A 25,544-nucleotide genomic window follows, 5' to 3' on the forward strand; every position below is an offset into this window, starting at 1 on the left:
TTGAACCCTAATTAGAATAAAAACTAAGAATCATCTTTTGATATGACGTACTTAGTCCATAAGTACACAAACGTGTACTTCATGTTTAGTGACATGCTAATTCTTATTTTTACACTTTTTTCCCCCCAAATTCCATTGTATGTTATACTCTTCTGACACCACCAGATGGCAGTATAGGTGTCCACATAAGTGGCCATAAGACCCCAATTCAGTAGTGTACACAATTTTGTAAATAAGAGCTAAAAGGCTCTGTCCACGCATGTGGCCACTAAGCCTTTAGAGCAGGGGTGCCCAAAGTGCGGCCCGGGGGCCATTTGTGGACCGCAGCTAATTGTTTACCGGCCCGCCACACATTCTGGAAATGCTAATGCAAAAATAAAAAAGAACATTAAAAAAAGTGGAATGAGGTGAAATCTAACGAGAAAAAGTTGCAACGTTGACACAAAGCTGCCATACAGGCTGTTTTTTTTAAATTGTGTCTTTCTTTTTATGCCATTGCTCAAAAAAAAAAAAATTACAAAAAATCCATGTTATTATGAATTATTTTCAAGGCTCCAATTACTTCAAATATTTAACTTTAAAATGTTTTATGTGGTAAATATTGCATATATTGTGTAGTTGCCATATAAAAACATCAAAGTTTTCTTTGACAAAAGCGCATAAAACAAACAAAATAATAGTTCAAACGTAAAATGGACGGATATATCTGACGTTGATCTCGTAACTTAAGTGTTGAAAGTAAAAGAAAAACCTAATAAAAATGTATCACTTTATGAGTGGGGCACCTTTTGGATCCCAAATATATTTAGTGATTTTTTATTTATCTTTTCACTGTGATTACGCAAAAATATTAAAGAATTAAAATCAATGGTGTTTTGCATTATTGATATTTTAGGGCTCTAATTACTAAATACTGCATATTTCAGTTTTACTATAAAAAAAACAAAGGTTTTTTTTGACAGAAAAGCCATAAAACCTTATTTTTTAAATTTTTTATTACTTTATATCAGGGGTCACCAACGCGGTGCCCGCGGGCACCAGGTAGCCCGTAAGGACCAGATGAGTAGCCCGCCGGCCTGTTTTAAAAATAGCTCAAATAGCAGCACTTACCAGTGAGCTGCCTCTATTTTTTAAATTGTATTTATTTACTAGCAAGCTGGTCTCGCTTTGCCTGACATATTTAATTCCTAGAGAGACAAAACTCAAATAGAATTTGAAAATCCAAGAAAATATTCTAAAGACTTGGTCTTCACTTGTTTAAATAAATTCATTAATTTTTTTACTTTGCTTCTTATAACTTTCAGAAAGACAATTTTAGAGAAAAAATACAACCTTAAAAATGATTTTAGGATTTTTAAAGACATATACCTTTTTACCTTTTAAATTCCTTCCTCTTCTTTCCTGACAATTTAAATCAATGTTCAAGTAAATTTATTTTTTTTATTGTAAAGAATAATAAATACATTTTAATTTAATTCTTTATTTTAGCTTCTATTTTTTTCGACGAAGAATATTTGTAAAATATTTCTTCAAACTTATTATGATTAAAATTCAAAAAAAATATTCTGGCAAATCTAGAAAATCTTTAGAATCAAATTTAAATCTTATTCCAAAGTCTTTTGAATTTCTTTTAAAATTTTTGTTCTGTAAAATCTAGAAGAAATAATGATTTGTCTTTGTTAGAAATATAGCTTGGTCTAATTTGTTATATATTCTAACAGAGTGTAGATTGGATTTTAACCTATTTAAAACATGTCATCAAAATTCTAAAATTAATCTTAATCAGGAAAAATTACTAATGATGTTCCATAAATTATTTTTTTAATTTTTTCAAAAAGATTCGAATTAGCTAGTTTTTCTCTTCTTTTTTTCGGTTGAATTTTGAATTTTAAAGAGTCGAAATTGAAGATAAACTATGTTTCAAAATTTAATTGTCATTTTTTTCGTGTTTTCTCCTCTTTTAAACCGTTCAATTATGTGTAAATATCATTAATTATTAATAATAAAATAGAGTTAAAGGTAAATTGAGCAAATTGGCTAATCCTGGCAATTTATTTAAGTGTGTATCAAACTGGTAGCCCTTCGCATTAATCCGTACCCAAGAAGTAGCTCTTGGTTTCAAAAAGGTTGGTGACCCCTGATTTATATCAACTTGAAGTTATTATAGAGAATTACTGTAAGTGGTAAATAATTTTAAAAAAAATAATAATTTCACTTATTTTTAACATTTTAATGACTGAGACCCTTTATGGTCCCCGGGACCCCTAAAGGTAAAATAAATTTAAAAAATCCATATATTTTGTTATGGTTTGAAAATGAAAAATATCAAAATGGCCCCCACATGCTTTAATTTTTCCGTGTGCGGCCCTCAGTGGAAAAAGTTTGGACACCCCTGCTTTAGAGGTTTTAATGACATATCGCCCATTCCTAATGAGGAAAAAGGCTAGAAACGACATGCATTAAAGATGCTAGCAGTGTTGTTGACGTACCCAAGCCGTGTGCTCCCGCAGGTAACACCCTTTGTACTCGATGCTGTTGGGATGGCGGATACTCTGCAGGAACTTCACCTCCTTGATGATGTCCTGCCATTTCTGGTGAGCAGAGAACACAAACACACACTTGGAACCCCAGCAGAGTTTTCAGGCGCGGTCCACATTGTCACCGGACCTCGATGGACTGCTTCCCGTTGTACGACATCTTCTTGATGGCCACCACCTCGTTGGTGCGCACGTCGTGCGCCTGCAGGAGGGGCGAGAAGAGAGACTTCAGTGGTGGCGGGGCGCGAGCCGTCCAAAAAGTGGTACGTACAAAGTAGACGGCGCCAAAGCTGCCATGGCCGATCTCCCGCAGGTCGGAGAAGAGCTTCTCCGGGTCCTCCTTGAAGAAAAGATCGGCCACCTCCGGATCCCTCAGGCTCCCCGCCCGCACGGAGGACGGCATCCTGCTTAGAGGGGCGCCGTGTCGCCCGCGCAGACGGGACGGGACGGTGCGGGTGCTGAGCTATGCCGGGGCAGCCGGAGAGTCATCTGCGGGAGTTGGCGGGCTCTGGGGGCGGGGACACGGGACAGGAAGTGAATAAATGAAAAGCACGGAAGGGTAATGTCGTGATAGATCTACCCAGTCACGTCAATCAATGTTTACTTATATAGCCCTAAATCACCAGTGTCTCAAAGGGCTGCACAAGCCACAACAACATCCTCGGCTCAGATTCCACATCAGGGCAAGGAAAAACTCAACCCAATGGGATGACAATGAGAAACCTTGGAGGGGACCCACAGATGTGGGGACCCCTGTGAGAGTCCAGTCCATAGTGGATCTAACATAATAGTGAGAGTCCAGTCCATAGTGGATCTAACATAATAGTGAGAGTCCAGTCCATAGTGGATCTAACATAATAGTGAGAGTCCAGTCCATAGTGGATCTAACATAATAGTGTGAGAGTCCAGTCCATAGTGGATCTAACATAATAGTGTGAGAGTCCAGTCCATAGTGGATCTAACATAATAGTGTGAGAGTCCAGTCCATAGTGGATCTAACATAATAGTGTGAGAGTCCAGTCCATAGTGGATCTAACATAATAGTGTGAGAGTCCGGTCTATAGTGGATCTAACATAATAGTGAGAGTCCAGTCCATAGTGGATCTAACATAATAGTGTGAGAGTCCAGTCCATAGTGGATCTAACATAATAGTGAGAGTCCAGTCCATAGTGGATCTAACATAATAGTGTGAGAGTCCAGTCCATAGTGGATCTAACATAATATTGTGAGAGTCCAGTCCATAGTGGATCTAACATAATATTGTGAGAGTCCAGTCCATAGTGGATCTAACATAATAGTGTGAGAGTCCAGTCCATAGTGGATCTAACATAATAGTGTGAGAGTCCAGTCCATAGTGGATCTAACATAATAGTGAGAGTCCAGTCCATAGTGGATCTAACATAATAGTGTGAGAGTCCAGTCCATAGTGGATCTAACATAATACTGTGGGAGTCCAGTCCATAGTGGATCTAACATAATAGTGTGAGAGCCCGGTCTATAGTGGATCTAACATAATAGTGTGAGAGTCCAGTCCATAGTGGATATAACATGATAGTGTGAGAGTCCAGTCCATAGTGGATCTAACATAATAGTGAGAGTCCAGTCCATAGTGGATCTAACATAATAGTGTGAGAGTCCAGTCCATAGTGGATCTAACATAATAGTGTGAGAGTCCAGTCCATAGTGGATCTAACATAATATTGTGAGAGTCCAGTCCATAGTGGATCTAACATAATAGTGTGAGAGTCCAGTCCATAGTGGATCTAACATAATAGTGAGAGTCCAGTCCATAGTGGATCTAACATAATAGTGTGAGAGTCCAGTCCATAGTGGATCTAACATAATACTGTGAGAGTCCAGTCCATAGTGGATCTAACATAATAGTGTGAGAGTCCAGTCCATAGTGGATATAACATGATAGTGTGAGAGTCCAGTCCATAGTGGATCTAACATAATAGTGAGAGTCCAGTCCATAGTGGATCTAACATAATACTGTGAGAGTCCAGTCCATAGTGGATCTAACATAATAGTGTGAGAGCCCGGTCTATAGTGGATCTAACATAATAGTGTGAGAGTCCAGTCCATAGTGGATATAACATGATAGTGTGAGAGTCCAGTCCATAGTGGATCTAACATAATAGTGAGAGTCCAGTCCATAGTGGATCTAACATAATAGTGTGAGAGTCCAGTCCATAGTGGATCTAACATAATAGTGTGAGAGTCCAGTCCATAGTGGATCTAACATAATATTGTGAGAGTCCAGTCCATAGTGGATCTAACATAATAGTGTGAGAGTCCAGTCCATAGTGGATCTAACATAATACTGTGAGAGTCCAGTCCATAGTGGATCTAACATAATAGTGTGAGAGCCCGGTCTATAGTGGATCTAACATAATAGTGTGAGAGTCCAGTCCATAGTGGATCTAACATGATAGTGTGAGAGTCCAGTCCATAGTGGATCTAACATAATAGTGAGAGTCCAGTCCATAGTGGATCTAACATAATAGTGTGAGAGTCCAGTCCATAGTGGATCTAACATAATAGTGTGAGAGTCCAGTCCATAGTGGATCTAACATAATAGTGAGAGTCCAGTCCATAGTGGATCTAACATAATAGTGTGAGATTACAGTCCATAGTGGATCTAACATAATAGTGTGAGAGTCCAGTTTATAGTGGATCTAACATAATAGTGTGAGAGTCCAGTCCATAGTGGATCTAACATAATAGTGTGAGAGTCCAGTTTATAGTGGATCTAACATAATAGTGTGAGAGTCCAGTCCATAGTGGATCTAACATAATATTGTGAGAGTCCAGTCCACAGTGGATCTAACATAATACTGTGAGAGTCCAGTCCCCAGTGGATCTAACATAATATTGTGAGAGTCCAGTCCATAGTGGATCTAACATAATAGTGAGAGTCCAGTCCATAGTGGATCTAACATAATAGTGTGAGAGTCCAGTCCATAGTGGATCTAACATAATATTGTGAGAGTCCAGTCCATAGTGGATCTAACATAATAGTGTGAGAGTCCAGTCCATAGTGGATCTAACATAATAGTGACAGTTCAGTCCACGTCATGCTACATGCGTCGCCCTGATGGTTACAGCATTGATTTTCTGTCGACTGCAGCGAGGCGACCGCGTGTGATGAAGCGGCATCGATACTCAGCATCATGCTAACAGTGTCAGCTAGCACATATTCACCCCTAATAAAGAATTCACCCCTATACAATACCAATACCCCACTGTGCAATACGTCCCACACTGATTGTCATTACTTTATTACTCAAGTACTCTTGTTTTGTTCTGTATATTGTACAGTTTTTGTGTATATTGTACAGGAATTCGTATTGTTGTTATTGGATAGTCGTCTGTTTATTTCCATTCTTGTTTTTTAACTTTATTACTTATGTGATTTATTTCTATTCCATATTTTGTTTCCACTACCGCACCTTGAAATTGGAGTCCTAAATCTCGTTATATGCAAATATAATCACAATAAAGTCCATTCTATTCTATTTTATTATATTCTTCTATTTGGTCAAGTAGCTCAACGTGTGATTTGAAGTTTGTGAAAAAGAGTGAAAACAAGTCAGGCGGGAGTCATGTTGTTTATGTTTCACAATCATTCAACTATTCAATGTCAAAATATCTATTTTGTTTGTTTTAAGCCCTTTTTGTCCGAAAAAACCCTTTATTTTTTTTATATTGCAAACACAATAAATATGCAACATTTTCCCCAAAAAATATTTGTAAGATGAATATTTGATGTAAGCTACGTCAACAATTCATAACATCGATTTTGATTCATTATTATTTTTTTAAGTCAATATTGCAACTTTTTCTCCTTACATTTCACCCGTTTCTGTTTTTAATCGACTTTCTTAGCTTTGTTTTTTTAAATAGTATTTTTAGAATAATTTTTAAAATAATTGATATCATTTTTTTATAATAAACAATATTTTTTGAGCAAAGACAGCTTTAACAACTTTGTTTTTATATGTATATAAATACACTAAATATGCAACATTTTCCCCAAAATACTTCTAAAATGAATATTTGATGGAGCCTTTAATAGGTCATTGGATTTTAATTCCTTATTATTATTTAAAAAAAAAAAAAAGTTTTAATCGCACCAAAATTATTGGGGATCTGAAAGGGCCTTACTCATAAAAGTATTAAAAATTTGAAAAAATGTTTACTTTCACTTTGGATCAACTTTATCTGTTGATTATAAGTTTTTATATTTTTGTTTGTTTGTTTGTTTGTTTTAAGCCCTTTTTGTCCAAAAAACATGTTTCTTTTTATATTGCAAACACACCAAATATGCAACATTTTCCCCCAAAATATTTCAAAGATTAATTTTTTTTTTTTAAATAGCATTTTTAGAATGTGCCATAAAAAAACAATACATAATTTTTATGACAGCTTTAAAAAACAAACAGTTATCAAAGTCAACATTGCAACTATTTATCTTTACATTTCATCCGTTTCTGTTTTTAATCGACTTTCTTAGGTTTGTTTTTTAAAATAGCATTTTTAGAAAGCGCCGTAAAAAAAATAATTTATATCATTTTTTATAATAAACAATATTTTTTGAGCAATGACAGCTTTAACAACTTTGTTTTTATATGTTTTTAAATACACTAAATATGCAACATTTTCCCCAAAAAACTTCAAAGATGCATATTTTTTGATGGTGCCTTTAATAGGTCAATAAATCATAACAACTTGGATTTTAATTCATTATTGTTCTTTTTTTAATCACACCAAAAGGGCCTTACTCAAAGGTATTAAAAATACCTTTTTTTTTAATTTATTTCAACTCTTAAGTCTTTGGATAAACTTTATCTGTTGATTATAAGTTTTTATTATTTTTTGTTTGTTTTAAGCCCTTTTTGTCCAAAAAAACCCTTAATTTTTTTTATATTGCAAACACACTAAATATGCAACATTTTCCCTAAAAATACTTGAAAGATGAATATTTGATGTGAGCTAGGTCAACAATTCATAACATTGATTTTGATTCATTATTATTTTTTGATCAATGACAGTTTAGAAGAAAAAACATCCTTCATGGCACTTTTGTGTTATCAAAGTCAATATTGCAACTTTTTCTCCTTACATTTCACCCGTTTCTGTTTTCAATCGACTTTCTTAGCTTTGTTTTTTGAATAGGATTTTTAGAATGTGCCGTAAAAAAAATTGTTTTTATCATTTTTATAATAAACAATATTTTTTGAGCAATGACAGCTTTAACAACTTTGTTTTTATATGTATATAAATACACTAAATATGCAACATTTTCCCAAAAATACTTGAAAGATGAATATTTGATGTAGCCTTTAATAGGTCATTGGATTTTTATTCATTATTACCGGTAGTTAAAAAAAATATATTTTTAATTGCACCAAAATTACTTGGGATGCAAAAGGGCCTTACTCATAAAAGTATTAAAAATAACTTCTTTTTTTTAACTTTCAATTTGGATAAACTTTATCCGTTGATTATAAGTTTTTATAATTTTTTTGTTTGTTTGTTTTAAGCCCTTTTTGTCCAAAAAAACATTTGTTTTTTTTATATTGCAAACACACTAAATATGCAACATTTTCCTCTAAAAATACTTGAAAGATGAATATTTGATGTGAGCTACGTCAACAATTCATAACATTGATTTTAATTCATTATTTGTTATCAAAGTCAATATTGCAACTTTTTCTCCTTACATGTCACCTGTTTCTGTTTTTAATCGATTTTCTTACCTTTGTTTTTTAAATAGTATTTTTAGAATAAATAATTTATATAATTTTTATAATAAACAATATTTTTTGAGCAATGACAGCTTTAACGACTTTGTTTTTATATGTATATAAATACACTAAATATGCTACATTTTCCCAAAAATACTTGAAAGATGAATATTTGATGTAGCCTTTAATAGGTCATTGGATTTTAATTCATTATTATTATTATTATTTTTTAAACGTTTTAATCGCACCAAAATTATTGGGGATCCACAAGGGCCTTGCTCATGAAAGTATTAAAAATAACTTATTTTTTTTAACTTTCACTTTGGATAAACTTTATCCGTTGATTATAAGTTTTTATAATTGTTTTGTTTGTTTGTTTTAAGCCCTTTTCGTCCAAAAAAACATTTGGTTTTTTTATATTGCAAACACACTAAATATGCAACATTTTCCTCTAAAAATACGTGAAAGATGAATATTTGATGTGAGCTAGGTCAACAATTCATTACATTGATTTTGATTCATTATTATTTGTTATCAAAGTCAATATTGCAACTTTTTCTCCTTACATGTCACCTGTTTCTGTTTTTAATTGACTTTCTTAGCTTTGTTTTTTAAATAGTATTTTTAGAATAAATAATTTGTCATTTTTATAATAAACAATATTTTTTGAGCAATGACAGCTTTAACAACTTTGTTTTTATATGTATATAAATACACTAAATATGCAACATTTTCCCCAAAATACTTCAAAGAGTAATATTTGAAGGAGCCTTTAATAAGGTCATTGGATTTTAATTCATTATTTTTTTATTTTTTTAAATGTTTTAATCGCACCAAAATTATTGGGGATCCAAAAGGGCCTTACTCATAAAAGTATTAAAAATAACTTTTTTTTTACTTTCACTTTGGATAAACTTTTATCTGTTGATTATAAGTTTTTATAATTTGTTTGTTTTAAGCCCTTTTTGTTCAAAAAAAATAAATTGTTTTTTTATATTGCAAACACATTTTCACCAAAAATACTTCAAAGATTAATATGTTTTTTTGTTGTTTTTTTTAAATAGTATTTTTAGAATGTGCCGTGAAAAAATAATGTATATAATTTGTTTGACAACTTTAAACAAAATATAGTTATCAAAGTCAACATTGCAACTTTTTATCTGTACATTTCACCCGTTTCTGTTTTTTATTTTTATTTTATTTTTAAGTAGTATTTTTTGAAAAAAATAAATATCTGTACGGGTTGACTTTGGTTAGACGCTCACTTAGGTATTTTGGCACATTTTTCGAGATCAGCATTAGTACAAGAATGATGTTGTCATGACAACAAATTCACACGTGGTCCACCGCCTCCGAGAAGAGGAGGAGGAGTCACCTGGTGACATCACGGAGGCTGTAAGGATGAAGACTAAGAGGATTTGAAGCGCTCGTCTTCTGGGCGATGACAACACGTGTAACCACGGCAACGAGGTTAAAGGGCGTGCACTTCTTGGCCGCGACCAGCAGAGGTGCTGTCGAGTCACTCGTGAGTTTGCTGTCTAAGAAAAGCACAAAATAAGAGCTGAGAAACTAATTATTGTAAAGTACATAGCATTTAAAAAAGGAACAATTATTATCCTTCATTTTCTCAATAAATGGGAAAAATAATTTCGGAGTCCAAACAAATTGAATCAGCACATTTTTTCTGCCAAACACCAGCGTCACAACACGCTAACTCCTTTGTGAGCAAAGTTAGCATTTGACACCATCAACACTTCTTTTTACACTTGCTTGTAGCGATGGGTACCGCTCACTTTTCAACCGCCGCGGTACCAATTCCCAATACCTGGGAATCGATACCGGTAGTCGACAGTACCAATCCGGTACTTTAGTGTGTATTGACAAAGAAAAAATGTTTTGATGATAAAATCAAATTTTTCTGTGCATATTTATTATGTTGTGTTGATTCTAGCCTTTTGCTGCGCCCTAAAAAGTCTTAATACTGTAAGTATAGTACGTATTACGACACCAGGTTATCGCTTGTAACGTGCATCGTCAGTGTTTCCCACACATTCATTTATTTGTGGCGGCCCGCCACGAAAGAATTACGTCCGCCACAAATAAAAATATATATATATATTTTTTTTTTGTCCTGTCCAGCTTCTCAGCCAAATCATATAGTTGATGTAGATGCCCATATAGGCTGTTCAGATTTACTTTACAAAAGAGAAGTGTAGGATACTTCTCTTGTTGCCTTATTTGTATTTGACCACTACTGTTTTCTGTTTATTTGTTACTGACTGTGGCAGGACACCTCTGCCTCTGTTTCACTTTATGTTGCTGGTAAATAATATGGTTGTAGTAATAGGCTAAAGATAAACTATTTAGTATGCACTAATTAAAGGGGCAGAGCTTTAAGAGACATTTTAGCTTTTATATTTTATAAGATATATTTTTTGTAAGAACCACAATTAATAAATATATTTCAGTGAATAACTTATTGTTCAAATCTGTGTATAAATATGTACATAGTGTTGTAATTATATTGTAAAATGGATGGATGGATGGACGTTCAAAACAAAACTGTTATTATTAATTAGTAAGTATACATTTTTTGAGCCTTTTTAGAGAAAATCATATCATTGAAGTAAATTATGCAAATTACTTGATGATGTCATGGTGACCACGCCCATAGCCACGCCCCCACCGCCACAGGTATCTTGGCAGTTTATGGGAAACACTGATCGTAGTTGTCGGTTACAATTTTTGACCTGTTGAAATCGCCATGTAAAATCGCTAATGCTAATCCGTAGCACATCCAAAGCAAAGCCAATGTAAATTAGCGTCGAGCGAGCGCATTTTTGAAAAAGTGAAGCCTTAATGAACTCACAATTAAGCGTTTTTTAGAGTCAATTTCTTTGTTGGCATTGAAAAGGGCAACATTACCTAGAGTAAGGGTGTCCAAAGTGTGGCACGCTCGTTTGTCATTCCTTCTACAAAAAAATAAACACATTTTTTATTAGAAAACTTGAACCGCCGCGGTACCAATTCCTGGTACCTGGGAATTGATACTGGTAGTCAACAGTACCAATCCGGTACTTTAGTGTGTACTGACAAAAAAATGTTTTGATGATAAAATCTCATTTTTTATTGCATATTTATTATGTTGTGTTGATTCTAGCCTTTTGCTGCGCCCTAAAAAGTCTTAATACTCTAAGTATAGTACGTATTACGCACCAGGTTATTGCTTTTAACGTCCAACTTAGCTGCCGTTTACAACGTTGGACATGTGGAAATCGCCATGTAAAATCGCTAATGCTAATCCGTAGAATGTCCAAAGCAAAGCCGATGTAAATTAGCATCTGGCGAGCGCATTTTTGAAAAAGTGGAGCCTTAATTAACTCACATTTAAGCGTTTTTTTAAAGTCGATTTCTTTGTTGGCATTGAAAAGGGCAACATTACCTAGAGTAAGGGTGTCCAAAGTGTGGCACGCTCCTTTGTCATTCCTTCTACAAAAAAATAAACACATTTTTTATTAGAAAACTTGAACCGCCGCGGTACCAATTCCCAATACCTGGGAATCGATACTGGTAGTGAACAGTACCAATCCAGTACTTTTGTGTGTTTTGACAAAAAAAAAGGTTTTGATGATAGAATCTCATTTTTAATTGCATATTTATTATGTTGTGTTGATTCTAGCCTTTTGCTGCGCCCTAAAAAGTCTTAATACTGTAAGTATAGTACGTATTACGCACCAGGTTATTGCTTTTAACGTCCAACTTAGCTGCCGTTTACAACGTTGGACATGTGGAAATCGCCATGTAAAATCGCTAATGCTAATCCGTAGAATGTCCAAAGCAAAGCCGATGTAAATTAGCATCTGGCGAGCGCATTTTTGAAAAAGTGGAGCCTTAATTAACTCACATTTAAGCGTTTTTTTAAAGTCGATTTCTTTGTTGGCATTGAAAAGGGCAACATTACCTAGAGTAAGGGTGTCCAAAGTGTGGCACGCTCCTTTGTCATTCCTTCTACAAAAAAATAAACACATTTTTTATTAGAAAACTTGAACCGCCGCGGTACCAATTCCCAATACCTGGGAATCGATACTGGTAGTGAACAGTACCAATCCAGTACTTTTGTGTGTTTTGACAAAAAAAAAAGGTTTTGATGATAGAATCTCATTTTTAATTGCATATTTATTATGTTGTGTTGATTCTAGCCTTTTGCTGCGCCCTAAAAAGTCTTAATACTGTAAGTATAGTACGTATTACGCACCAGGTTATTGCTTTTAACGTGCAACTTAGCTGCCGTTTACAACGTTGGACATGTGGAAATCGCCATGTAAAATCGCTAATGCTAATCCGTAGCATGTCCAAAGCAAAGCCAATGTAAATTAGTATCTGGCGAGCGCATTTTTGAAAAAGTGGAGCCTTAATTAACTGACGTTTAAGCGTTTTTTTAGAGTCGATTTCTTTATTGGCATTGAAAAGGGCAACATTACCTAGAGTAAGGGTGTCCAAAGTGTGGCACGCTCGTTTGTCACTCCTTCTACAAAAATATAAATACATTTTTTATTAGAAAACAAAAACTGAGAAAAAAATCGAGCCGAGCCAATGGTAACAATATTGATAAAGAATAACGATTAGAAGAATTTATTAAATGACATTGTATGTTTATGTATGGACCCCGGGATGCAGGGACGGCAGGAAAGTGCAGGGAAGAAGCCCAAAAGCACAAAATACAAGAAACTAATAGAAACTGTCATGTGGGATCATGACAGCTCGTTTTAGATTTACATTTAAATGTAAAAAAAATTAAAAAATACAAAACGTTGCCTAGTTTTCGATTTTTCTGTATGCGTATGTATCACTAATCCTCGCCTCCATGGTGACAATTAAAGTAAGTTTCTTACAAGTACCACTGGAGGACGAGGAATAGCTAAACATGCTTCACTACACACCGTAGCTCACCGGCATCACAATGGGTGGATCTACACCTAACATCCACTTTAATGATACCAAGTACAGGAGCGTATCTAGTCGATACTACTATGATTACATCAAAATCTTTTTTTCGTATCATGTTTATAAACTCGGGAAATTCAAATTATGACCAATGTATGATCCTGGAACTACTTGGTATCGGATCGACACCTAAATGTGTGGTATCATCCAAAACTAATGTAAAGTATCAAAGAAGAGAAGAATACGTGATTATTACATTTGAACAGAAGTGTAGATAGAACATGTTAAAACTAGGGATGTCCGATAATGGCTTTTTGCCGATATCCGATATGCCGATATTGTCCAACTCTTTAATTACCGATACCGATATCAACCGATACCGATATCAACCGATATATACAGTCGTGGAATTAACACATTATTATGCCTAATTTGGACAACCAGGTATGGTGAAGATAAGGTACTTTTTAAAAAAATGAATAAAATAAAATAAGATAAATACATTAAAAACATTTTCTTGAATTAAAAAAGAAAGTAAAACAATATAAAAACAGTTACATAGAAACTAGTAATTAATGAAAATTTGTACAATTAACTGTTAAAGGTTAGTACTATTAGTGGAGCAGCAGCACGCACAATCATGTGTGCTTACGGACTGTATCCCTTGCAGACTGTATTGATATATATTGATATATAATGTAGGAACCAGAATATTAATAACAGAAAGAAACAACCCTTTTGTGTGAATGAGGGAGGGAGGTTTTTTGGGTTGGTGCACTAATTGTAAGTGTATCTTGTGTTTTTTATGTGGATTTAATAAAAACAAAACAAAACAAAAAAAACAAAACGATACTGATAATAAAAAAACCGATACGATAATTTCCGATATTACATTTTAACGCATTTATCGGCCGATAATATCGGCAGACCGATATTATCGGACATCTCTAGTTAAAACAGAAAATAAGCAGATATTAACAGTAATAATAATAATAATAATAATACCTGGGATTTATATAGCACATTTCTAAGTACCCAAAGTCGCTTTACATGTAGAACCCATCATTCATTCACACCTGGTGGTAAATGAACAAGTGGATTAATAATCAATTTTTACAGTTTGTCCCTCATAATGTAGACAAAATAATAGGTGTATAAATGACACAATATGTTACAGACTAATTAGGAGTCTTTGTTTGTTTACTTACTACTAAAAGACAAGTTGTCTAGTATGTTCACTAGTTTATTTAAGGACTAAATTACAATAATAAACATATGTTTCATGTACCCTAACATTTGTTGTTACAATAAAGCCAATAATGACATTTTTTGTGGTCCCCTTTATTTAGAAAAGTATCAAAAAGCCGTCGAAAATATTGGTACCGGGACAACACTACCCCTGAGGTACAGTAACATGGCATGCAGGGATTCGGTGCTCGGTAGATTTGGCTCGGTTTCAATACCCGTCCACTCAAGGGCGTTAAAATTTAGACTTATACCCTTATTTGTACATTTTGATGACCCGGAAACAGGCTTTTTCCACCTCAAATGACTTCCTAGGTGAGGAAAATGTCTGAGCTCAGACGTGGTGGTTGAATGTGCGTGGAGAGGATTTTCAACAGTCGTTGAGTAACACAAACATTCCGACACAAAGCGCCTCAGTAATCCACAAAAGACCCCCCCCACCAGCCGTGCACATATCCAACTATTCATAACGTAACTACCCCACTGCCTCATGCAACACTATATTGCCAAAAGTATTTGGCCACCTGCCTTGACTCACATATGAACTTGGAAGTGCCATCCCATTCCTAACCCATAGGAGTTCAAAATGACCTATTACAGCCTCAACTCTTCTGGGAAGGCTGTCCACAAGGTAGGAATTTCCCACCATTCTTCCAAAAGCGCATTGGTGAGGTCACACACGAGAAGGCCTGGCTCTCGGTCTCCGTTCTAATTCATCCAAAAAGGTGTTCTATCGGGTTCAGGTCAGGACTCTGTGCAGGCCAGTCAAGTTCATCCACAGCAGACTATGTCACCCATGTCTTTATGTGCACAGTCATGTTGGAAGAGGGAGGGGGGCCGCTCCAAACTGTTCCCACATGGTTGGGAGCATGGAATTGTCCAAAGTGTTTTGGTATCCTGGAGCATTCAAAGTATCCTTTCACTGGAACTAAGGGGCCAAGCCCAACTCCTGGAAAAGACTTAGACTTCCTTTTCAGTACAGATAAGAACGAAATGTTGTTGCATTATCTGGTTGTAGTGCAGGATAAAAGAGCAGATATAAGTAATATATTGCACTTTTGCATATGCATCCACGTTTATGGATGTATGTTATATTGTCTTTATATTCCAGCCACTTAATCCGTTTTGGGGGTGGGGAATTGAGAGGGTTATTATGATGCATTCAAGAGTCTTATGGCCTGAGGGAAGAAGCTGCGGAACCTCTTTCTAGAGTCCGGCAGTGACAACAACCCCACACCATAATTCCTCCTCCACCAAAATGCCGTCCGAAACGTACTGTTTCTCCTGGCAACCTCCAAACCCAGACTCGTCCATCAGAAATTTCACGGCTGGATTCGTGGCACAGGTGGCATCCTGTGACAGTTCCGCGCTGGAAATCACAGAGCGGCCCATCCTTTCACAAATGTTTGTAGAAACAGTCTCCATGCCTAAGTGCTTGATTGTATACACCTGTGATTGATTTATTTACATTTATTGATTAGGACACCTGGTTCTCATCATTTGGATGGATGGCCAGCCAAATACTTTGCAGTGTTTCCCACACATTCATTTATTTGTGGCGGCCCGCCACGAAAGAATTACGTCCGCCACAAAAAAAAATAATTTAAAAAAAAAAATTTTAAATTAAAAAAAAATAAAATAAAAAATAATTTTTTTTTTTTTTTTTCGTCCTCTCCAGCTTCTCAGGCAAATCATATAGTTGATGTAGATGCCCATATAGCAGACCTGGGCATTCTGCGGCCCGCGGGCCGCATCCGGCCCTTTATACGTCCCTGTCCGGCCCGCGTGAGGCCAATCATAAATTACAAAATAAATTTTAAAAAGTATCTATCTCGAGTGTGCAATACAACGGTGCTGCTTTTGTTTTGAAAAGCGTTATTTGTATGACTTCCGTGTGGACGTATGCTCGTGCGCGCAGCGGCAATCACAAATTAAAAAATAAATTTAAAAAAACATCTATGTCGTGCGTGAAATACAACTGTGCTGCTTTTATTTTGAAAAGTGTCATTTATGGGCGTGTATGTCCTGTGAGGGAAGGCGCACAGCGACAAGTGATGCCCGGTTATGGACTGCCAAGTAAAGGTAAAGCCATGTGCTTAATTTGTAGTACACATGTTGCTGTGTTTGAAGAATATAGTGTAACGACCTGCTGAAGTTGATGTTGTCTTGAGTTGCGTAAATGAGGAGTGAGGATATGTGCGTGTTGAAGGAACGAGATAAGTTGAGCTGTGTTAGTATAGCTTGCTCAATAAAAGTTTAAAAAGAGCTTCAGACTTGCTGTGCACTTCTTCTGGACGCTACAATTGGTGTCAGAAGTAAAACTTTGCGCATACTGCGCTGCTTAATTGTGTGCGCAGCCTGCTACGTCATCGAGAGGTACGTGCCACGTGAGGAGCTCGCAGCAGAGAGAGAGAGAGAGAGACAGAGAGACAGAGAGAGGGGCAGTGTCTACAGGTGCCATGGGGGAATTCCGCCCTCAATGAAGACTCCCAGGTTTGATGGCAAGGCGAACTGGGAGGCATTTCATCCCACTTCTGACATCAATTGTAGCATCCAGAAGAAGTGCACACCAAGTCTGAAGCTCTTTTTAAACTTTTATTGAGCAACCTATACTAACACAGCTCAACTTATTTCATTCTTTCCACACGCACAGCTATCCTCACTCCTCATTTCCGCAACAGCAACGCTTCCTCCTTCTTCGCCAATCACCTTGCAGGCGTGCTACGTTCACAACAAAGAGGATGCAGGATAAAGTGACAGAAATTTAAATTTTTGCATGGTATTACACATCAGGAAGCGTTGTGTAAGAAAGTGTTAAAAATAAAGCCATCTGCTTTTGAATAAAGATAAGTTAGGTTAAATGACAATATTATTATTTTTTATCTTACGGTATATCAAAAATAATTTAAGCAAAATTTAATTGAAATATTGTCGGTGTGGCCCTCCAGCAGTGCTCGGGTTGCTTATGCGGCCCCCAGTAAAAATTAATTTCCCACCCCTGCCATATAGGCTGTTCAGATTTACTTTACAAAAGAGAAGTGTAGGATACTTCTCTTGTTGCCTTATTTGTATTTGACTTTATTAAATGTATTTATATTAGAAACACAACATGTGTATATAACAAAGGGTGCAAAGTCTGCAGGCAGTAGGAAACACATGGTTAAGTGTAGGGGAAAAAACTGATGGCAGTCTAAAGTTCAAGATTTTTGGAGCTCTTTGTTCAGTGGATCAGATGTTTGATGAAGCTCTGTGTCTATCTACCACCACTACTGTTTTCTGTTTATTTGTTACTGACTGTGGCAGGACACCTCTGCCTCTGTTTCACTTTATGTTGCTGGTAAATAATATGGTTGTAGTAGTAGGCTAAAGTTACATTATTTAGTATGCACTAATTAAAGGGGCAGAGCTTTGAGACATTTTAGCTTTTATATTTTATAATATATATTTTTTGGAAGAACCACAATTAATAAATATATTTCAGTGAATAACTTATTGTTCAAATCTGTATATAAATATGTACATAAAGTGTTGTAATTATATTGTAAAATGGATGGATGGACGTTTAAAACAAAACTGTTATTGTTAATTAGTAAGTATACACTTTTTGAGCCTTTTTAGAGAAAATCAAATCATTGTAGTAAATTATGCAAATTACTCGATGATGCCATGGTGACCACGCCCATAGCCACGCCCCCACCGCCACAGGTATCTTGGCAGTTTATGGGAAACACTGCTTTGACCAGTGTTTTTCAACCTTTTTTGAGGCAAGGCACATTTTTTGCGTTGAAAAAATGCGGAGGCACACCACCAGCAGACATCATTAAAAAACAAAACTCAGTTGACAGTAAAAAGTTGTTGGATATGACTTTAAAGCATAACCAAGCATGCATCACTATAGCTCTTGTCTCAAAGTAGGTGTACTGTCACCACCTGTCACATCACACCCTGACTTATTCGGAGTTTATTGCTGTTTTCCTGTGTGTAGTGTTTTACTTCTTGTCTTGCGCTCTTATTTTGGGGGCTTTTTCTCTTTTTCTGGTATTTTCCTGTAGCACTTTCATGTCTTCCTTTGAGCGATATTCCCCTTTGTTTTAGCCATCAAGAATATTTCAGTTGTTTTTAATCCTTCGTTGTGGGGGAATTGTTGATTGTCACGTCATGTTTGGATGTACATTGTCTTTGCTCCACAGTAAGTCTTTGCTGTCGTCCAGCGTTCTGTTTTTGTTTGCTTTGTAAGCCAGTTCAGTTTTAGTTTCGTTCTGCATCGCCTTCCCTAGGCTTCAATGCCTTTTCTTAGGGGCACTCACCTTTTGTTTACTTTTGGTTTAAGCATTAGTTACTTTTTTACCTGCACCTGTTTCCGACATCTACAAAGCAATTAGCTACCTGCTGCCACCTACTGATATGGAAGAGTATAACGTGGTAAGTCTGGCGATCTCCAGACAGCACAGAAACTCAACAACAACACATCATTTGCAGACTATAATTACTGGTTTGCAAAAAATATATTTTTAACCCAAATAGGGTGAAACTAGATCATCTCCCACGGCACACCAAACTGTATCTAAAGCATACTTGCCAACCGGGAGAGTCACGAATTTCAGTGCCCCTCCCGAAAATCTCCCGGGGCAACCATTCTCACAAATTTCTCCCGATTTCCACCCGGACAACAATATTGGGGGGCGTGCCTTTAGTGCCCTCTCTCACCTGAAACCTTCACCCTTTAACGGCCGCATGTCGTCCTCAGTCACGTCCGCTTTTCCTCCATATAAACAGCGTGCCGGCCCAGTCACATAACATCTATATGGCTTTTGGAACTCAGTGCACACCTTTCTGGATTCCATAAGAGATTCGATAAGGAAACGGTTCGATAAGAGGACTCGTTAATGGCATCGACAACGATCATTTCTCAACGAACATCATCCCTATCCCTTCACTGGGCGCCATTTCCGGCTGGACAACAATATTGCTACACCATCCTTCACTGGGCGCCGTTTCCGGCCGGACAATAATAACGGTCGCACCTCGAAGTCAAGCGGGGCAATCGGAACAGAAGAAGAAGGAGACGAAGCAGAAGAAGAGGTCACAGCACACTAGTGACGTGTTTTTCAACCTTTTTTGAGCCAAGGCACATCTTTTGCGTTTAAAAAATGCGGAGGCACACCACCAGCAGACATCATTACAAAACGTAACTCAGTTGACAGTTAAAAGTTGTTGTCGCAATTGTTGCCTACTGAAATGAGATGTTATTATTTAAACGGGGATAGCAGATCCATTCTATGTGTCACACTTGATCATTTCGCGATATTGCCATATTTTTGCTGAAAGGATTTAGTAGAGAACATCGACGATAAAGTTCGCAACTTTTGCTCGCTGATAAAAAAAAGCCTTGCCTGTACCGGAAGTAGCGTGACGTCACAGGTTGAAGAGCTCCTCACATCTGCACATTGTTTTCAATCATGGACGCCAGCAGCGTGAGCGATTCGGACCGAGAAAATGACGATTACCCCATTAATTTCAGCGATGATGAAAGATTTGTGGATGAGGAAAGTGAAAGTGAAGGATTAGAGGGCAGTGGAAGCGATTCAGATAGGGAAGATGCTGTGAGAGGCGGGTGGGACCTGATATTCAGCTGGGAATGACTACAACAGTAAATAAACACTAGACATATATATACTCTATTAGCCACAACACAAGTAGGCTTATATTTAGTATGCCACAAATTAATCCCGCATAACAAACACCTCCCCCCTCCCGTCCATACAACTCAAAGTCCTCCTGGTTGTGTGGCTGCAGCCAGCAACACACTTCTTTGCGGTCTTCATTGTCCATCAAACAAATTGCAAAAGACTCACCAACACAGATGTCCAGAATACTGTGGAATTGTGCGATGAAAACAGAGCTGTTTGTATCGGTACACAATGGTGTCCCGATACTTCCGCACAATCCGTGACGTCACGCGCAAACGTCATCGTACCGAGACGTTTCCAGCCGGATATTTCCCGGGAAATTTAAAATTGCACTTTATAAGTTAACCCGCATCATTAATATATAAACTATCAGACTGCGTGGTCGGTAGTAGTGGGTTTCAGTAGGCCTTTAAAGCATAACCAAGCATGCATCAATATAGCTCTTGTCTCAAAGTAGGTGTACTGTCACCACCTGTCACATCTCGCCATGACTTATTTAGATTTTTTGCGGTTTTCCTGTGTGTGGTGTTTTAGTTCTTGTCTTGCGCTCTTATTTTTGTGGCCTTTTCTCTTTTTTTGGCATTTTCCTGTAGCAGTTTCGTGTCTTCTTTTGAGCGATATTTCCCGCATCTACTATTGTTGATTGTCATGTCATGTTCGGATGTACATTGTGGACGCCGTCTTTGCACCACAGTAAGTCTTTGCTGTCGTCCAGCATTCTGTTTTTGTTTACTCTGTAGCCTGTTCAGTTTTAGGTTCGTTCTGCATAGCCTTCCCTAAGCTTCAATGCCTTTTCTTAGGGGCACTCACCTTTTGTTTATTTTTGGTTCAAGCATCAGACACCTTTTTACCTGCACACTGCCTCCCGCTGTTTATGACATCTACAAAACAATTATCTACCGGCTGCCACCTACTGATATGGAAGAGTATTACACGGTTACTCTGCCGAGCTCTAGACAGCACCGACACTCAACAACAACAAATCATTTGCTCACTATAATTAAAAATATATTCAACCCAAATAGGAGAAATTAGATAATCTCCCACGGCACACAGTGTGCCTCGGCACAGTGGTTGAAAAACACTGGCGTACACGACAACAACAACACGGACAGGTGGGCTGCAGACAAAGGGAGCCCGCCTGCAGTGTCGTCTCGACGCGCGTGGGTGCGTCGACACGCGTGAATTCCATTTAAAAAAATGACATTTATATTAAAGCCAGGAACGCATTTATCTGACTGACAGCCGCGATTACGCAACAACAGCACGCACACACAGATAGACAACAAAGCACGGATGATGATGATGATGATGATGATGACGAGACTCTCCTCACCGATGACACCTACCGTGACACGACCGGCTGGCAAAAAAAAAAACCCACAAGAAAAACACGGCAGCCCGTGGAAGCCGAGCGATGTTGTCCTGCAGGGCACAGCCGAGGGAGTGGCTCTCTAAAGCGGATTAGCCGGCTAACCTAGCCTGTTAGCACAACAATCCGGAATCGCGTCGTTTTTCCACGACTCGCCTCAACACTTTTAACGTATTTTGTTGAAGTAACGCACAAACAGACACTTGGACGTACAAAACCCCCACAATTAAAGCAGCCCGGCGGGGGGAGAGAGGGGACATTTTAAGCTGTCACGGCAACTTTCGCTAGTTAGCATGCCCTGCTAACTAGCTTAGCGGTGTTAGCATGCCTGCTAAGCCTCACACTATTAACGTATTTTGTTGAAGTAACGCACAAACAGACACTTGGACGTACAAAACTCCCATAATTAAAGCAGCCCGGCGGGGGGGACATTTTAAGCTGTCACGGCAACTTTCGCTAGTTAGCATGCCCTGCTAACTAGCTTAGCGGTGTTAGCATGCCCGGCTAACTAGCTTACCAAACACTTTTATCCACCGACTCACCTGGGGGGGAGGGCGACGAGTCCACGCAGGGTTGAGAAGTGGTGCCGGTGGGGTGTTTCCCGGAGAAGCGGGGCTCCGTTCAGAGAAATCAAAGCGTCGGATTCGGCTCGGCTAGCGCGTTAGCCGATGCTAACACGTTAGCCGATGCTAACACGGCAACCTTCTTCCCGCCGTCTCTCTACGTCCTCCTTAAGCCGACGCGAGGTGGACGTGGAGCGGGGTCGAGGGCGCTCATTGCGGGGGGCTTCCGTCCCCGCTCGCCCCTTGCTAGCTTCCGACGGCTAGCCAGCAAAAAGTTTGACTGGTTGGGGGAAAAAAATAAAAATGGCGGCCTCGCTTCCGCTTGGACCGGCGGAGAGCGACTGTATCGCGCAAGTCGAGGCGGCGAGATGTGACTCAAAGTGGGGGAGAGAGAGGGAGAGAGATGATGGACGAAGGTAACTTGTTGTCTTTTCGCTAAAAGTGAGAAGGTGTGAGACAACATTATTCACCCCCGCCCTCCTCCTCGTCACCTGATTAACGTGACCTCTGCTATAAATAACTTGCTCTCTTTAATCATACATTTCAACATTTATGTCCGCGCCTATTGGAGGAAGAAGGCATATATATATATATATATATATATATATATATATATATATATATATATATATATATATATATATATATATATATATACATATATATATATATATATACATATATATATATATATAATGGGCTTTCGTGACTAAGCAATAAGGAGGTGTGACGTCACCACAATGGGAAGGAAGCTAAATGTGGTCAACACGTTGTTACGTCACGAAGGTGAGTTGTCATGATGGAATGTTCCAGATGTTTTCGTCCTGATCTGCATGAACGAGGAAGCTTCAAGCGCCACACATTCCGCCACAGCCGCCGACCAATCAGCGCTGGGCGCCGCGCCCGCCGCGCTCCCATTGGCTGAGCGGCTCGCCCTGTTGTCACCGCGCCGCGGCAGTCGGCTCCCGGATGCGCGTGCGCACGGTTCCTCATACTGCGTTGTATGGTTGACGTCATTAAATATGTCCATTATTTACAACAGCTACTTTGACAATACACACAACTACAAATAAAAAAAACCGTTCAAAAGTTTGGGGTCACATTAAAATGTCCTTATTTTTGAAGGAAAAGCACTGTACTTTTCAATGAAGATAACTTTAAACTAGTCTTAACTTGAAAGAAATACACTCTATACATTGCTAATGTGGTAAATGACTATTCTAGCTGCAAATGTCTGCTTTTTGGTGCAATATCTACATAGGTGTATAGAGGCCCATTTCCAGCAACTATCACTCCAGTGTTCTAATGGTACAATGTGTTTGCTCATTGGCTCAGAAGGCTAATTGATGATTAGAAAACCCTTGTGCAATCATGTTCACACATCTAAGCTCGTTACAGAAGCTACAAAACTGACCTTCCTTTGAGAGGATTGAGTTTCTGGAGCATCACATTTGTGGGGTCAATTAAACGCTCAAAATGGCCAGAAAAAGAGAACTTTCATCTGAAACTCCACAGTCTATTCTTGTTCTTAGAAATGAAGGCTATTCCACTAAATTGTTTGGGTGACCCCAAACTTTTGAACGGTAGTGTATGTATATATATATATATATATATATATATATATATATATATATATATATATATATATATATATATATATATATATATATATATATATACTCCTCAATTTACCGGTCGATCTACGTTCCCATCCTCACCTATGGTCATGAGCTTTGGGTTATGACCGAAAGGACAAGATCACGGGTACAAGCGGCCGAAATGAGTTTCCTCCGCCGGGTGGCGGGTCTCTCCCTTAGAGATAGGGTGAGAAGCTCTGTCATCCGGGAGGAGCTCAAAGTAAAGCCACTGCTCCTCCACATGGAGAGGAGCCAGATGAGGTGGTTCGGGCATCTGGTCAGGATGCCACCCGAACACCTCCCTAGGGAGGTGTTTAGGGCACGTCCGACCGGTAGGAGGCCACGGGGAAGACCCAGGACACGTTGGGAAGACTATGTCTCCCGGCTGGCCTGGGAACGCCTCGGGATCCCCCGGGAAGAGCTAGACGAAGTGGCTGGGGAGAGTGGCTGGGGAGAGGGAAGTCTGGGCTTCCCTGCTTAGGCTGCTGCCCCCGCGACCCGACCTCGGATAAGTGGAAGAAGATGGATGGATGGATGGATATATATATATATATATATATATATATATGTATATATATATATATATATATATATATATATATATATATATATATATATATATATATATATATATATATATATATATATATATATATATATCATGTGTAAATGGGGCATGTTCACCACTGTGTTACATGGCCTTTCCTTTTAACAACACTCAGTAAAGGTTTGGGAACTGAGGAGACACATTTTGGAAGTGGAATTATTTCCCATTCTTGCCTGATGTACAGCTTAAGTTGTTCAACAGTCTCCCTTTTGATATTTTAGCCTTCACACGTTTTCAAAGGGAGACAGGTCTGGACTACAGGCAGGCCAGTCTAGTACCCGCACTCTTTTACTATGAAGCCACGCTGTTGTAACACGTGGCTCGGCATCGTCTTGTTGAAATAAGCAGGGGCGTCCGTGATAACGTTGCTTGGATGGCAACATATGTTGCTCCAAAAGCTGTATGTACCTTTCAGCATTAATGGTGCCTTCACAGATGTGTAAGTTACCCATGTCTTGGGCACTAATACACCCCCATACCATCACGCATGCTGCCTTTTACACTTTCACCCTAGAACAATCCGGATGGTTCTTTTCCTCTTTGGTCCACAGTTTCCAAAATCTATTTGAAATGTGGACTTGTCAGACCGGAGAACACTTTTCCACTTTGCATCAGTCCCTCTTAGATGAGCTCGGGTGTTGTTGATAAATGCCTTTGGCTTTGCATAGTAGACTTTTAACTTGCACTTACAGATGTAGCGAGCAACTGTAGTTACTGACAGTGCGTTTCTGAAGTGTTCCTGAGCCCATGTGGTGATATCCTTCACACACTGATGTGGCTTTTTGATGCAGGAGCGCCTGAGGGATCCAAGGTGTGTAATATCATGGCCTACCTGCAGTGATTTCTCCAGATTCTCTGAACCTTTTGATGATATTACGGAGTGTAGATGGTGAAATGCCTAAATTCCTTGCAATAGCTGGTTGAGAAATGTTGTTCTTAAACAATTTGCTCAGGCATTTGTTGACAAAGTGGTGACCCTCGCCCCGTCCTTGTTTGTGAATGTGCATTTAAGGAAGCTGCAATCATGGCACCCACCTGTTCCCGATTAGCCCGTTCACCTGTGGGATGTTCCAAATAAGTCTTTGACGAGCACTCCTCAACTTTCTCACTCTTTTTTTGCCACTTGTGCCAGCTTTTTTTTTAAACATTCCAAATGAGCTAATATTTGAAAAAAAATACCAACGTTTCTCAGTGTGAA

General features: G+C 38.2%; 1 protein-coding gene across 3 annotated transcripts in view; it reads right to left on the reverse strand.

Annotated features, from left to right (window-relative positions):
* The window catches only part of LOC133650102 (serine/threonine-protein kinase TAO1-like), a 58,934-nt gene extending 36,353 nt beyond the window's left edge, over positions 1–22,581 (reverse strand). Inside the window, exons 1-4 of one of the 3 annotated variants that reach the window (XM_062046929.1) lie at positions 22,082–22,581; positions 2,809–3,045; positions 2,668–2,739; positions 2,490–2,591 (exon numbers count right to left, since the gene is read on the reverse strand). In XM_062046929.1, coding sequence (XP_061902913.1) covers positions 2,490–2,591; positions 2,668–2,739; positions 2,809–2,940 — 306 coding nt within the window. In that variant the 5' untranslated portion in view covers positions 2,941–3,045; positions 22,082–22,581. Of the gene's footprint in view, positions 1–2,489; positions 2,592–2,667; positions 2,740–2,808; positions 3,046–21,503; positions 21,532–22,081 lie in introns of those variants that run through there. The other 2 variants (XM_062046931.1, XM_062046930.1) reach the window with 2 other exon arrangements.
* Between the last annotated feature and the right edge of the window lie 2,963 nt (positions 22,582–25,544).

The sequence above is a fragment of the Entelurus aequoreus genome, linkage group LG05, assembly GCF_033978785.1.
Source record: "Entelurus aequoreus isolate RoL-2023_Sb linkage group LG05, RoL_Eaeq_v1.1, whole genome shotgun sequence".
NCBI lineage: Eukaryota > Metazoa > Chordata > Actinopteri > Syngnathiformes > Syngnathidae > Entelurus > Entelurus aequoreus.